The sequence below is a fragment of the Homarus americanus genome, unplaced genomic scaffold (assembly GCF_018991925.1).
Source record: "Homarus americanus isolate GMGI-L3 unplaced genomic scaffold, GMGI_Hamer_2.0 scaffold51476, whole genome shotgun sequence".
In the NCBI taxonomy this organism is placed as follows: domain Eukaryota; kingdom Metazoa; phylum Arthropoda; class Malacostraca; order Decapoda; family Nephropidae; genus Homarus; species Homarus americanus.
This window is the reverse complement of record NW_024736148.1, coordinates 2,782,502-2,795,809: the sequence shown is the minus strand read 5'-3', so window position 1 is coordinate 2,795,809 and position 13,308 is coordinate 2,782,502. Positions and strand designations below refer to the sequence as shown.

General features: G+C 37.4%; 1 protein-coding gene across 1 annotated transcript in view; it reads left to right on the top strand.

Moving 5' to 3' along the window:
- The window catches only part of LOC121871982 (putative mediator of RNA polymerase II transcription subunit 26), an 85,065-nt gene that overhangs the window by 25,147 nt on the left and 46,610 nt on the right, over positions 1-13,308 (top strand). The window contains exons 8-11 of the mRNA XM_042374603.1: positions 3,862-3,995; positions 4,302-4,451; positions 4,762-5,056; positions 7,405-7,629. Coding sequence (XP_042230537.1) covers positions 3,862-3,995; positions 4,302-4,451; positions 4,762-5,056; positions 7,405-7,629 — 804 coding nt within the window. The remainder of the gene's footprint in view (positions 1-3,861; positions 3,996-4,301; positions 4,452-4,761; positions 5,057-7,404; positions 7,630-13,308) is intronic.

Below are 13,308 nucleotides of genomic sequence, written 5' to 3'. Positions count from 1 at the left end.
AAAAATACAGTTGAAAAACTTTATATTATAAAATGTAATACCTACTGTATACTAATGTACTTACAGTTTTTATCTCTTGTGCAAAATATATGATGTTTATATTCAAATTATTTACTGTCTTCCAAGGATTCCAGCAATGCAAATTATATTCTCCTAACTGTAGTCTGTGATATTATATAAGATAAAAACTGTAAGGCTACTGTATAACCACCAGACCTTTGCTGGGGGGGAGGGAGGGAGGGGAGGTGACAGTGACATGTTTGACAGTTAGCGCTGAAGGTCTAGTGAAGTATTTATTTGTTTATTTATGTTGCTTAGATTGAGTTTTTGTTTTTTGCTTATAAAATTTCATAGAAGTGACCGGGGAGAATATAATTTACATTGCTGGAATTCTTATAAGATAGTAATTAATTTGAATGTAAACATGCAATAGTTTGCACTAGACTAAAATTTTAGTACGGGTATTCATTTTGCACAAATATTAAAGAGCACAATTTTCTTGATAGTTACTCCACTGGAAATTAATGTAAACATAGAAAAGATGACTGAATTATTGAATTGGCAGACTAGCCCACGAGCTGATGCTCACAACAAAACGTGATGTTCGTAAGGATTTCGTTAATCAAATTTTTGTTCGTTAACCGAATTGAAGATTCTTATGGAAGGTAATTCGTTAACCGAACCATTCGTTAACCGAGGGGCCACTGTACTTTTCTGTGAGCTGGAACCAATATCCCATTGAAACAATGGATTCGGTTACGAAATTTTTGGTTAACGAACGACCCTCTGGAACGAATTGTGTTCGTTAAACGAGGGACCACTGTACCTATTTGTTGCTTTAAACTGTTGTATAGCCTAGTCATCAGTAATACAGGTACACCACCAATTTTCCGGGAACTGATGGTCCGGCACCTCCTTTAGTCCAGACAAAATTATGAAAGGGCACTTTACTTCCCTCCCAGCCTGGGCGAAGGTAGTTTTAGGCTTAAAGTTTTTATCTTATAAAATGTCATAGACTAAATTTAACAGAATATAACTTGCATTGCTGGAATCCTTGCAAGATAGCAAAATTTGAGCATAAATATCACACAGTTTGCACAATATATAATTTTTTTTGTCTTTTAGTGTAATACATTTAAAAATGTTTCTGAACTCGTATTTTCTGGTAGACACACATAACTTTCTTTGTTTATTTTTACTCATTTGCATGCACACACCATCCTAAACACATATTGTGAAAAAGGGTAAAAGAAATAATTGTCCTAAGAGCAAACCTGTACTCAAATGTACAAAGTTAATTACTAAAACTTTTATGTCTAGTGCAAACTATGGGATGTTTGTATGCAAATTAATCACTATCTTACAAAAATTGTAGCAATGTATGTTATAGTCAACCAAATCATTTTAATGACATTTATAAGCAAAAAACTTAGTCTCTCTATTTGACTAAAAATATGCACTTGGTAACCTCCGCTGGCTGTCAACACCTCACCTCCCTCTCCCACATCCTCCCAGCCAGGGTGAAGGTGGTTTTAGGCTTAAAGTTTTTATTTTATAATATGTCGCTGACTAGACTTGGCAGAATATAACTTGCATTGCTGGAATTCTTGTAATATAGTGTAGTACATTTGAGTACAAAGTGTGTACAGTAATATGTTGCTCAAAATTATGGCTTTCTCGCATTTCATTTACATTTTACATTTGTTTAATTTATGTTTCTAGCATTTCATGGTGCTTTAGAGACATGGGAGGTGCATAATTAGTGGGTCAGAGGTGAATTGTTGAATTATTATTACGTGACCTCGTTTGGTCCGGCAAAATGGATAATCCGGCAAGGCTTTGAAACCAAGGGTGTTGGAAAATTGGTGGTGTACCTGTATATTTAGTGGCCATATTGATAAATTGTATTCTCTGATTTACTGTAATAGCTTGGGGAGAGAGAGAATGATAATTATAATCATTAAATATTTTTATTATTTTCTTTAACTGTTATATTTAATTCATTATTTTTTGTCCCCCCCCCCAGTAAATAGCTAGCTCATATGCCTATTATTACTTACTTAATTGCTTTTTAACTGATACTGGCAGCAAAATCATTATCGTATAAATTATAATAAAAGAGGAAAAGGAGGATTGTTAATAAGAATAAATTTTTAATAATATCCTAAAAATGATGATTACATGAGAAGTCCAAGTGGCTAACTGAAAGATAATGTGCTAAGGGATGAGAAAATCTGGATAGCTGGCAAGAATGTCTTCTGATACAGTGGTTTGGTCTCACCCGGGATCCACTACATGCCAACGACGTCACATAATAAGCTCTGCCCATGCGTGTGGGTAGACTTGGTTCATTTAGATTTTAATTCTAACATTCTTGTGCCATTGTTAAGTAACTGCTATAGTTGTATGGAAGCTATATATTTTTTCTTTGTCAATGTTGGTATTGGTGTCTCCTGTGGCTTGGGTAGGCTTGTTAATGTCAACCTGTGGGTTTATTTTGCAAGTACAGTAAGTTTATCAATACCAGGGCTGTGGAGTCGGAGTCGAGGAGTCGGAGGAAATTTTGGCTTGTGGAGTCGGAGTCGGTAAAATTGTCCAGACTCCGACTCCAGCTGAATCTTGATTGCACTGAATTGCCATTTTCTTCACGAGCTTAGTAATAGTATTAGTATCTGAGTATTTCCCTCCATTATTTAATTATATTAAATCCCTTCAGCCCACTATAAGAGGGTTGATAGAAAAAAAATGAAACTTCTGGTTTTATTTAGTCAACTGCAGGAACAGTTGCCATCCTGCGTGTAGTTTGAAAATGTAATGCTAATATAAATCACAGAGTAATTTGTAGCTTAGCAATTTCCTCTGACTTACTTCACATTTTTACATCTATTATTCTATCATACAACCTCTAAGACAGTTCAGAACTTCAGTGGGAGCTTTCTCTATAGATAAGGATTGGAAGAGTTTTATTGATGTGCAAATTATATATACTAAATATATTTTCAAATTATCATGTGTACAGTGCAGTACTATTACACAATTTTATCTATCTACCTATATATATCTAACGTAGATAGATAGATAAAGTGGTGCATTGCTTAGATAGCTAGGTAGATAGATAGATAGGCAGAGATAGGGACCGCAATACTGTCCGTTGTAGCAGTATAGCCACGGTGTTTTACTTTTTACCTACGCAGGTTACAACATACAAATTACAATTAGGATGGTAGAAATAGTTGTTACAAATAGGCCAAGGAGTCGGAGTCGGAGTCGGAAGCATAAAAATTTGAGGAGTCGGTGTCGGAGTCGAAGGTTTTGTCTTCGACTCCACAGCCCTGATCAATACATTGGTTTCTGACTGATTAACCTATGGGGATATGTGTCATTACAACTGGTCTTGCAAGTTTGATTGAGTTGTATTATAACGTTATAGGGATCATTACCACTACTCATTTTTATTGGTCCCTGGATAAGGTCATTGTTAATAAAAAAAACTAGGTTAGTGGTCAACTACACTTTTTTTAATTGCTGGTATCTTACATTTTGTGAGTACTGTATTGGGATTAACTGGCAAATATATGGAGATCAGAATTTACTGCTGATGGGTGATGCTGGGTTGTATGAAGTAACAGGAGTACACTTGTAATGAAGGGGGAACATCATAATAGGACACATCTGTTTTATAAGGAAAAGAGAATGAACAACAGCAAATGATTGAAGAGTGTATTGCACTTTTTACTGGCCACTTAGCACCATGTGAGAAAAGACTTGCAGGAGTGGAAAAAAAACAAAACATTGCACACCAACATTGATTTATATGAAGGAAAACATGGGTAAATATAATGCATGATCTCATACTTGCAGAACACATCACCAACCAAAAAGTTATCTTTAAAGCAGTACCGTAAGCGGGTGTCCGAGGACCTAAAGCAACAGCAACAGCAACAGAAATTGGTGGCACAGATCCAGGCAAGGGCCCCCAATGAAGAAGTCAGAATGTAAGTTCACAACTCATCTATTATAGATTTTGGCTCTACATAAGCTTTGGTTGATGTTGTCTTTTGCAATATTGTATTCAATTAAATTCCATATACAGTACTGTAATGTACATATAAATAGATGATTCAGAATTTGGTAGGATATATAAAGATGAAATATATAAACTCATCAGTGTGATTGAATATTACAAAGATCTTTGTCTATTTGAGTTTGATGCCAGCTAAATGAAACTTCAGATAAGGGTAGATAAATTTTTATGAGCCACTAACTTTTAAATATGACAAATGTCTCCCATCCTCTTGTAGACCTCTGGCAGTAAACAACCAGTTGAAACAGCAATATCTGTATGTGCAGCAGTCTAATGGAAAGAAGGTGTTAGCGGTGGTTCCTCTCAGTCAGACTGTAACGACAGCAGTTTCCCAACAGGCTCCTACTTCTACTTTAACTACCTCAGTGTAAGTAAACAAAATCTGGTGCCTCTGTATATTCAGCACTTGCTTAACACCTTTCACTTGCTTATAGTACTCTTCCATTCTGTCCTTGCACTTCTTTTTCAGTCTTGCTTTTTTGCTTTACAATACCTCTTTTTCCTTTTTGTTATTTCACTAGATTATGGGAGTTTTCATTAATGCTACCAGGATAAGGTCTAATTAATGCGTGTTTGTGAAATAGGGGATGATCTTACATATTTATTGAAATGAGAATAGGGAATGTAATGCTGTCTACCGCAGTTCATGTTTAATGTTTATATTAACATCTTCCAAGGACATTTCGTGGTAACTTAAAGTGTTTCTCTAGCAGGACCCCACAGTTCATCACTTCGTCTGCAGGCAGCAATCCAGTGTTTACAGTAAAGCATGAAGATGAAGTCTTAATGTCAGGAATACCACCAGGATCCAAGTTACAATCTCCCTCCTCGTCCTCCACATCCTCCTTGTCATCCACATCTATAGCTGTTTCTTCATCTGGCATTGCTTCCACAAACTCATCGACGTCTCCTCCAATTCAAGAACAAACTGTCCATTCGACAATATCTTCAGAACAAACAGACAAGGGTCCAGTAAGTACAACTTTGGTTATTCATATTATTAGCAAATACTAAGCATAAGCTACACTAACAGGAAAACAAATGAAGTACTAAGATTAGCAAAAACTTAAAGAAATACTTGAAATGTAGCTACAGAAAAAGAAAAATGAGATACTTAGGTCATAATTAGGGATGAAGGGATAATAACAGAATTATTAATGGACAAATTTGAGGATAGGAGGTCAAGGGAAGGCAGAGACTGGAATGATTGAATGGAATTAAGAACTGGGTCCCCAAAGAGATGCAAAACCTTTTGTAAAAGTATTGGTAAAAACAGTCTGAGAACATTTAGAGTGGAGGACTGTGGTTGTCAACCCTCATATATGAGGAAGGTTCTCTGATTGATTGATTATGACAGAATCAGTCCAGTGTATGTAATACATGTGGTGATAGTAGGCTGGGTGATAATCATAACAATCATGGTGATTAGTTGTCACATTTAAATTGATGATTGTCGTCAGTTATTTTAAGTTTCATGATAATTGGCAGCATGGTACTTTTTAAATAGAAATGGGCGTATAATTGAAAACACAAAATTTTAATACTACTTAATATAAAATAGTAAATCAACACAACACTCTATCTGTGCTATTAGTGCATACCTTTGTATTTCTTCTTTGCCAGGTGGGGAGCCAAGATGAATATTTTATTTCTTGAATTAATGTTTGCAACTACAATATTATCTTGGCAAATGGGAAGATTGTAAGTTTCAACCTCAGCTTTTGATCTTTGTCTGAACTGCCTTGTTGAGAACATCCCCTCTGATTTTTTCCAAGTGCTATACCTCATTGTTATTCAGGACAGAATTTAATTACAGGGTTTATATATTTCTTCAACACCTCCCGTTCTGCATTTTTCCTCCCGCTTGTTTTTGTAGTACTTAATTTAAAGTTGTAGTGGTCAAGAACCTTAAGCTACCTTTAACAAGTATTGTACACATAGTCCCAAATTCTCTAAAGTTTTGTGTTCAGTTTTCTTCTTAACACTCTTGGGGTTTTCATATGCAAAATTGCATATGGTCAAATTTATTGCATTTAGGGTTTTAATATGCAATTTTGTGTACGAAGTAAAAAATTAAAATAAAATAATTTTATGTGCGTATGAATGCTAGACACGCAAGAAGCACATTTGGCAATGCCATCATGATCTGGCAGCTATGTAGACTGCACTCCAAGGTCACCACACCGGTCTCCCTTTTGTGTTTAAAGGTCCCAGGATATAATGTTGGCAAGGGTGGAGGAATGGGAAAACATAAAAAGTGCAAGGAGATTACACCACGTTGTGAATAGTGTGGTGACTCCTGATGCCTCTCCCTAGCGAAATATTAATTTTTTCACAACTTTTCTTCTGTAACTATTTTTCTTCATTATGTAATGTATGCTTTAGAATGGAATAAGGTTCATATTGCAATCACATGAAATAACAAAGTTATAAAGTGATGTATAAACATTTTCATTAAGCGTAAACAAACATTTTTTGTTCTACTCGCGCTTACGTATAGAAATAATTATATGATCATGATTACCGGGTACTCGTATAAAAGTGTTTGTAGATAATTTATTTATAATGATAATGCAACAAACCCCCCACCTTTTTATCTCATATATCAAGCTTGCTATTACTCATTACGTATAATTTTCTCTCGTGCGGTGCAGTCTAGTGCGGTGAGTGAGTAACAGGTCAGACCCAGAGCGTCTCATGGGAGAGTGCCTACCCAAACCCAAGAGTGTTAACTGAAGATATAGGTTGCATCTAACTGGCTGGCTTAAATGATAAACAAAAGAATAACATCCAAAATAACCTTAAAATCACAGACTATCTTAATCAAGATACATTCTCTTAATAACAGTACAGTGGTTATTGAGCTATATTTCAAAAGCCCTGAAGATAATCCATACTTGTTCAGCAGTCAAACAGTGTGAATGATTTTATTTATTTTTACCTCTGTAAGTGAGTAAGTAAAGGGGATACAGTTTATTGTTTGTAAAATGGAGCAGTTGGTAAACTTGCTCTGCTCATCATGTTGGTTGACTTTTTTCATATCATATTGGTAGACCAATATGGTAAACACGTTTCGTACCATGTTGAGAAGGATTAAATTGAGACTTGTGTAATCCTTGATTCACCGCTTACAAAAGTGGGAGAGACCTAGGTAGAAATGTTTTATATAGCCTAAATTAGATATTATTTTGCATGAATGGACTGTTTTATTTTGCAGCTGAGAAGCTGTGATGTATTTTTGGATAGATAAGGTAGAGCAGCTAGAAATCTTCACACGAGTTAAGTATTTAGTATGAATGTGTATTATTATTTTTTTGCAGGCGGATAAACCGCGATTTATAGCTGGACGTATAGCTGTGTGCACGAACTGTGGTATTTTAAGTGAAGACCTAAATCGCTGCCAAAGGTGTAATCGTAGGTTACCAGACCACGTGCGGACTGTTTCCTCGACCACCACCACCACTACTTCCACCAAGACTTCCACTTGTGATTCAGTGGCTATTTCTAACAGGGGGATTTCACTTTCATCGCACTTTACTAAACAGGTAACTAGCTGGAATATTTTTTTCCGAATTTCTCATGGATTTGTATGAATGTGAGGCTGCCTGAGTTAAACCCAGCCTAAAGGCATATTTGACATGTTGAAAAGAGTGATTAGTATTTTAAGTATAGTGATACTTACATTATTTGAGAAAAAAAAATCTTACTAAGAGTGAGTTATATTTTTGGTAATGATTAAGACAGGCTGGACTGGGTGAAGGTGGATGTCATGTGTTTGTTAACAAAGGACAATAGATGACATGAACCAAACAAACAAACCAATTTCTTCATTCTTTCTTCATAAGGTGGGTTTGGTTGCTTCTTGTCTAATGAAGAGCAAAGCCAGGATGCATTCCTTGGGTCAAAGCTTATGGTTATTTATAACTGTGGTTACAAATCATTGAACAAAAATCTTGTGGATGAATCAGTTTAAGAGGTAATTTTAGAGTGAAATTTTAACAATGCAAAAGTCTTCAATCTTTGTAGAGTTTACAAAGTGACATAGCATGTATGTATATTATCACTGCTTGGCTTGTACTTACTATTATATTATATGATAGTTTATTGTAACTGGAGGTTCTCATGCAGCCTTACAAATTTATGAATCTGAGAATTTAAAGCCACTCATATAGAAAGAGAGTGTATATTACATATCAACTGTGATAAAAACCAAAATGTGTACAGTACTTGAGCTTACTACAGTACTTGACCTTTAGTGGAAGTACTCCAGTATGTTTTATTATGTTATGTATTCTTTGTGTTTGTTAATCTAAACATTTTATTTATGTTATGAGTTTTGTTTTTGTTTACTTTTGTTTTACACTGCACCCACCTGATCTGATCAGCATTATGAATGCAATTTCTCTGTGAAATATTTTTTTTCACTTGGGATATAACCTTTAAATGTTCATAGGCATACACATCTGAGAAAGGAATATGTGCTTTAAAATCTACTAAATATCTTGAGATTTCATAGTAATAAGAGATGCAGTCAAATATATATATATATATATATATATATATATATATATATATATATATATATATATATATATATATATATATATATATATATATATATATATATATATATATATATATATATATATATATATATATATATATATATATATATATATACACAGAGAGAGAGAGTAGTAATTTATGCGGTCAATTGAACCCACAGGGTACCGCGGAAAGTGAAAACCGCGTAAAGTGAACAACAGAACATATGGGATTAATTCCAATAGAGATTGGCCCGACCCCCAAACTCCACTTTTTCCGACACAATACCTATGTTATAGTAAAAATAACATCTTAATTTTATGATGGTATACTCACACAATTAATATTTAAAAGAAATACAGTCGCCAGGTTAATGTCCAGTCAAATAATGGACTCAAATCCCCCCCCCCCTTTCCCAGCTCACTAGCTCCTACTTCTCTGAGAAATGTTTGGGTGAAAACACTAGATTTTAACGTTTAGTAATAAATAAAACCTCAGACTAAAGTTAGGATAATATAATTGACATTTCTGGATTCCTTGCAGGTCAGGGAATATTTTGAATGTAAACTTCATATATTTTGCACAAAAGATAAAATATTTGCTTTGTGTAAACCAAATTATTACATTAGATCTAAAATTTGTATGTCTGATGCAAAATCCATGATGTTTATATTCAGAATGATCATCATATTGTAAGAATTCCAGCAATGTAAATTATATTCTGGCCGGGTAATTTGTATGAATTTTATGAGCTAAATAAAAAAGAAAAAAAATTATACTTCACCGCGTATATGAGTAGATGCACCGCGGAAAGTGAAAGTCTGGTTCTGGCAAGGTACCGCGTAAATGAGAAATCGCGGAAAGTGAAACCGTGTAAAGCGGGATATTACTGTGTGTGTATACAGTCAACTCTCACTTTACGCGGTCCCACATTCCGCGTTTACGCGGTACCCTGCCGGAACCCAGGATGCTCACATTCCGCGGTGCGTGTGCCCCTTTACGCGGAGAGTGTCCGGCTCGACGCTATTTTTAGATTTGCCCCACCCGCCTGCTCCTGCCTCCTCCCTCCTCCGCCTCCGCAAGCCGCGCGGTAAGGTTGCGCAGTGCATGTCTCTGTTGCGTTATCACTGACGTCATATGACATATCGGACTGTGATTGGCCATGCATCCCTACCTCCCTCCGCTGCTAGCTGTAATTGGTTTTAAGTAACATGACGTGTCCACCTGGGGGAGGGAGGGAGGGAGGAAAGTCGACGCTTGACCTAGCCACGGCAGTTTCATCCCTCCAGGCCACACCGTGTAATCGTGCATCCATTGTTCTGTAAAATGGCTTCAAACGGACCACCGCCCCCATAGAGAAACCTTTCCTTGCCTGGACCCAGCCGCCCTAAGCCCAAGAAGACATGACGTTCCTTAAGCTATGAGGTGAAGTAGAAGATCATCCAAGAGTTATAGAAAGGAACAAGACAGGTTGATTTGGCGCGCCAGCATGGTGTGAACGAATCTACGATCCGGACGATAAAGAAGGATGCAGCCAAGATAAAGGAGCACATGAAGATCACAAAGTCTACAGGTGCTTCTATGATCAAGTATTTCCACAACCAGGTGCTTCTCAAGACGGAAAAATTACTTGTGAGCTACTTGGTGCGTCAGGCTCGACAGAACATGGCGGTCGACACGCGCTCTGTTAAGGAGTACGAACGTGAACTGCATGCTGCAGTGTCACGAAAGATGGGAATTACAGAGCCCAAACCCTTTAATGCTTCCTCTGGGTGGTTACAGAGGTTTAAGATGCGGAACAAGATCACCAATATAAACATTGGTGGTGAAGAAACTAGTGCTGACCGTGCTGCGGCTAGGGAATTTCCTCCGTTTTTACGTGAGATTATGGAGGAAGGACAGTACACCGATGACCAGGTGTTTAACATGGACGAATCTGGTCTTTTTTGGAAAAAGCTACCTTCCAAGACCTTCGTTGTGAAGAATGCTAGCAAGATTCGGGGCCGGAAGATGCAGAAGGAGCGCATCACCGTCCTGTCTACCACCAATGCCTCCGGTACCTGTAAGCTCAAGTTATCGGTGATCCACACAGCCCGCAAGCCGCACGCCTACAAGAGCATGGACATGACCAAGCTAAATGTTCACTGGCTGACCGCACGTAAGGCGTGGATGTTCTCTACACTGTCCCTCTCCTGGTTTGATGACTGTTTCGTTCCCGATGTAAAGAAATTCTGTGAGCAACAGAATGTGCCATTCAAGATTTTGTTGCTGCTGGACAACGCACCAGGACACTCGCCCCTTCTGTTAGATCGTCACCCCAACGTAAAAGTGGTCTTCCTTCCTCCCAACACTATTTCTATATTACAGCCCATGCACCAAGAGTTAATCTGTAATGTAAAAGCTGCATTCTCAACAAAAAAATTCAAGCTCCTGAACGACTACACCAACACCAGGGAAGAGTTGCGTAACCTGATTGACACCACCACTGATAGCAAGAGCGAAGGCGACAAGGATCAACAGTTGGCAGAGCAAAAAATACTTTTCAAACAATTCTGGAGAATATTCAACATCAAGAAAGCTGTGGACTTCTTGGTGGAGGCATGGGATCAGCTGTCTGTAGCAACTGTTCATCACGCATGGAGACATGTGTTGCAAGGCATTCCGGGCGTAAGGCAGAGTCAATCTGTGACTGGTGAGGTTCAGACTGTTGCAGTAGCAGTGGACCTTGCCAGAGAAGCTGCTCAGAGTGTTACAGCTGCAGGCTTCTCCGAGACCACCAACGACGACATCCTGGAGGTGATAAGGGATCCTGATGTGACTACCGACGAGATGGTAGATGATGATGACGTCAGTGAAGAGGCAGGTGGTGCGTCATCCCAAGAAGAACACCGCTTATCCCATAGTAATGTTAGGGGTGCCATCGAGTGTGTCGAGAAAATCAAGCTCCTCCTTTCCGACGACCCTGACGCAAACAGGTATGAAATCTTCACTACCCAGCTGTTGCAGACTATGGAGCCCTACTTCAAGGTTTATCACGACAACATAAACACCAGCCGTCAGCAAAGCATAACAGAGTTCTTCGCCTGCAACCCACCACAGCCAGCCCAAGCCAGTGATAGTGACAGAGGTAGAGACAGTGAAGATGACTTTGAGGGATTTGTCAGGGAGGCCCTGACAAGTGTGGATGACAGTGATGGTGACTCACCTGAGGGCCAGTAGCCTGCCCTCTGCCTCGGAACCAGCCTCCATCCCCGTATGCCGACCCATCTCTTCTACTAACGTAAGTGTTCAACCTAACTTTTATTTTTCCTAACCTAACCTTTATTTTTCCTAACTTAACCTTTATTTTTCCTAACCTAACCTTTTCTATATTAATTGTTTGTGCATACCATCATAAAGTTAAGATAAAATTTTAACTACAACATAGTTGTGTGTCGTCAAAAAGTGGAGTTTGGGGGTCGGCCTGGTCTCTATTTCAATTAATCCCATATGTTATGTTGTTCACTTAACGCGTTTCTCACTTTCCGCGGAACCCTGTGGATTATATTAACCGCGTAAAGTGAGGGTTGACTGTGTGTGTGTGCGTGCGTGCATGCGCGGTGTGGTCCCTCGATTAACAAACGGTTCAATTAATGAAATTTCGGTTAACGAATTGGCTCCCCTAAGGATTTTCAGTTCCATTGACAAAGAAAACTTTGATTAACGAAAGCCTTAGGAGAAACACACTTTGTTGTGTGCATCAGTTGATCGGCTAATCACCAATACAGTAATCTGTTCTATGTTTACATTCGTTTCCAATGGAGTAAATATCAAGAAAGTTGTGTTCTTGAATATTTTTGCATTTTTTATATTAAAATTATTGGTCATTCTAAAATTTAGCCATCCAAGCTCTGTCTACATAAAGTTTTTCAACTAATATTTTTTGCTCGATATACCAGGTATGTAACTATTCATTTATTGAAACTCATTTACATGCACACAGTCCTATGGGCAAAGCTGTACTGTACATATACCTGTACTCAAAATAATGTACAAAATGATTACCGAGAGTTTCGTCTAGTGCAAACTATAGCATGTTTATATTCAAATCAATCACTATCTTATAATAATTCCAGCAATGTAAATGATATTCTCCCCTGTCACTTCTATGACATTTTATAAGCAAAAAACAAAAACTCAATCTAAAGGACATAAATAAACAAAATAAATACTTCACTAGACCTTCAGCGCCAACTGTCAAACATGTCACCTTCACCTTCCCTCCCTCCCTCCCTCCCTCCCTCCCTCCCCTTCCCAGCCAGGGTTGGGTGGTTTTTGGCTTACAGTTTTTATCTTATATAATATCACAGACTAAAGTTAGGAGAATATAATTTGCATTGCTGGAATCCTTGCAAGACAGTGAATAATTTGAATATAAATGTCATTTATTTTGCACAAGAGATTAAAATTTTAGTACATTTTAATAATGTACATTTGTTCAACTGTATTTTTGGGTAGATTTACATAAATTTCTTCATTTATTTTTACTCATTTGCATTCACACACCATACTAAAAGAAACATAAAAGAAATAAATGACCTAAGTGCAAACCTTTATTGTACCTGTACTAAATGATTAGGGGGGCTGTAGTGGTATTTATATAATCAAATTTTTGTTGAGTGTAACTTGAGCAGTGTTGG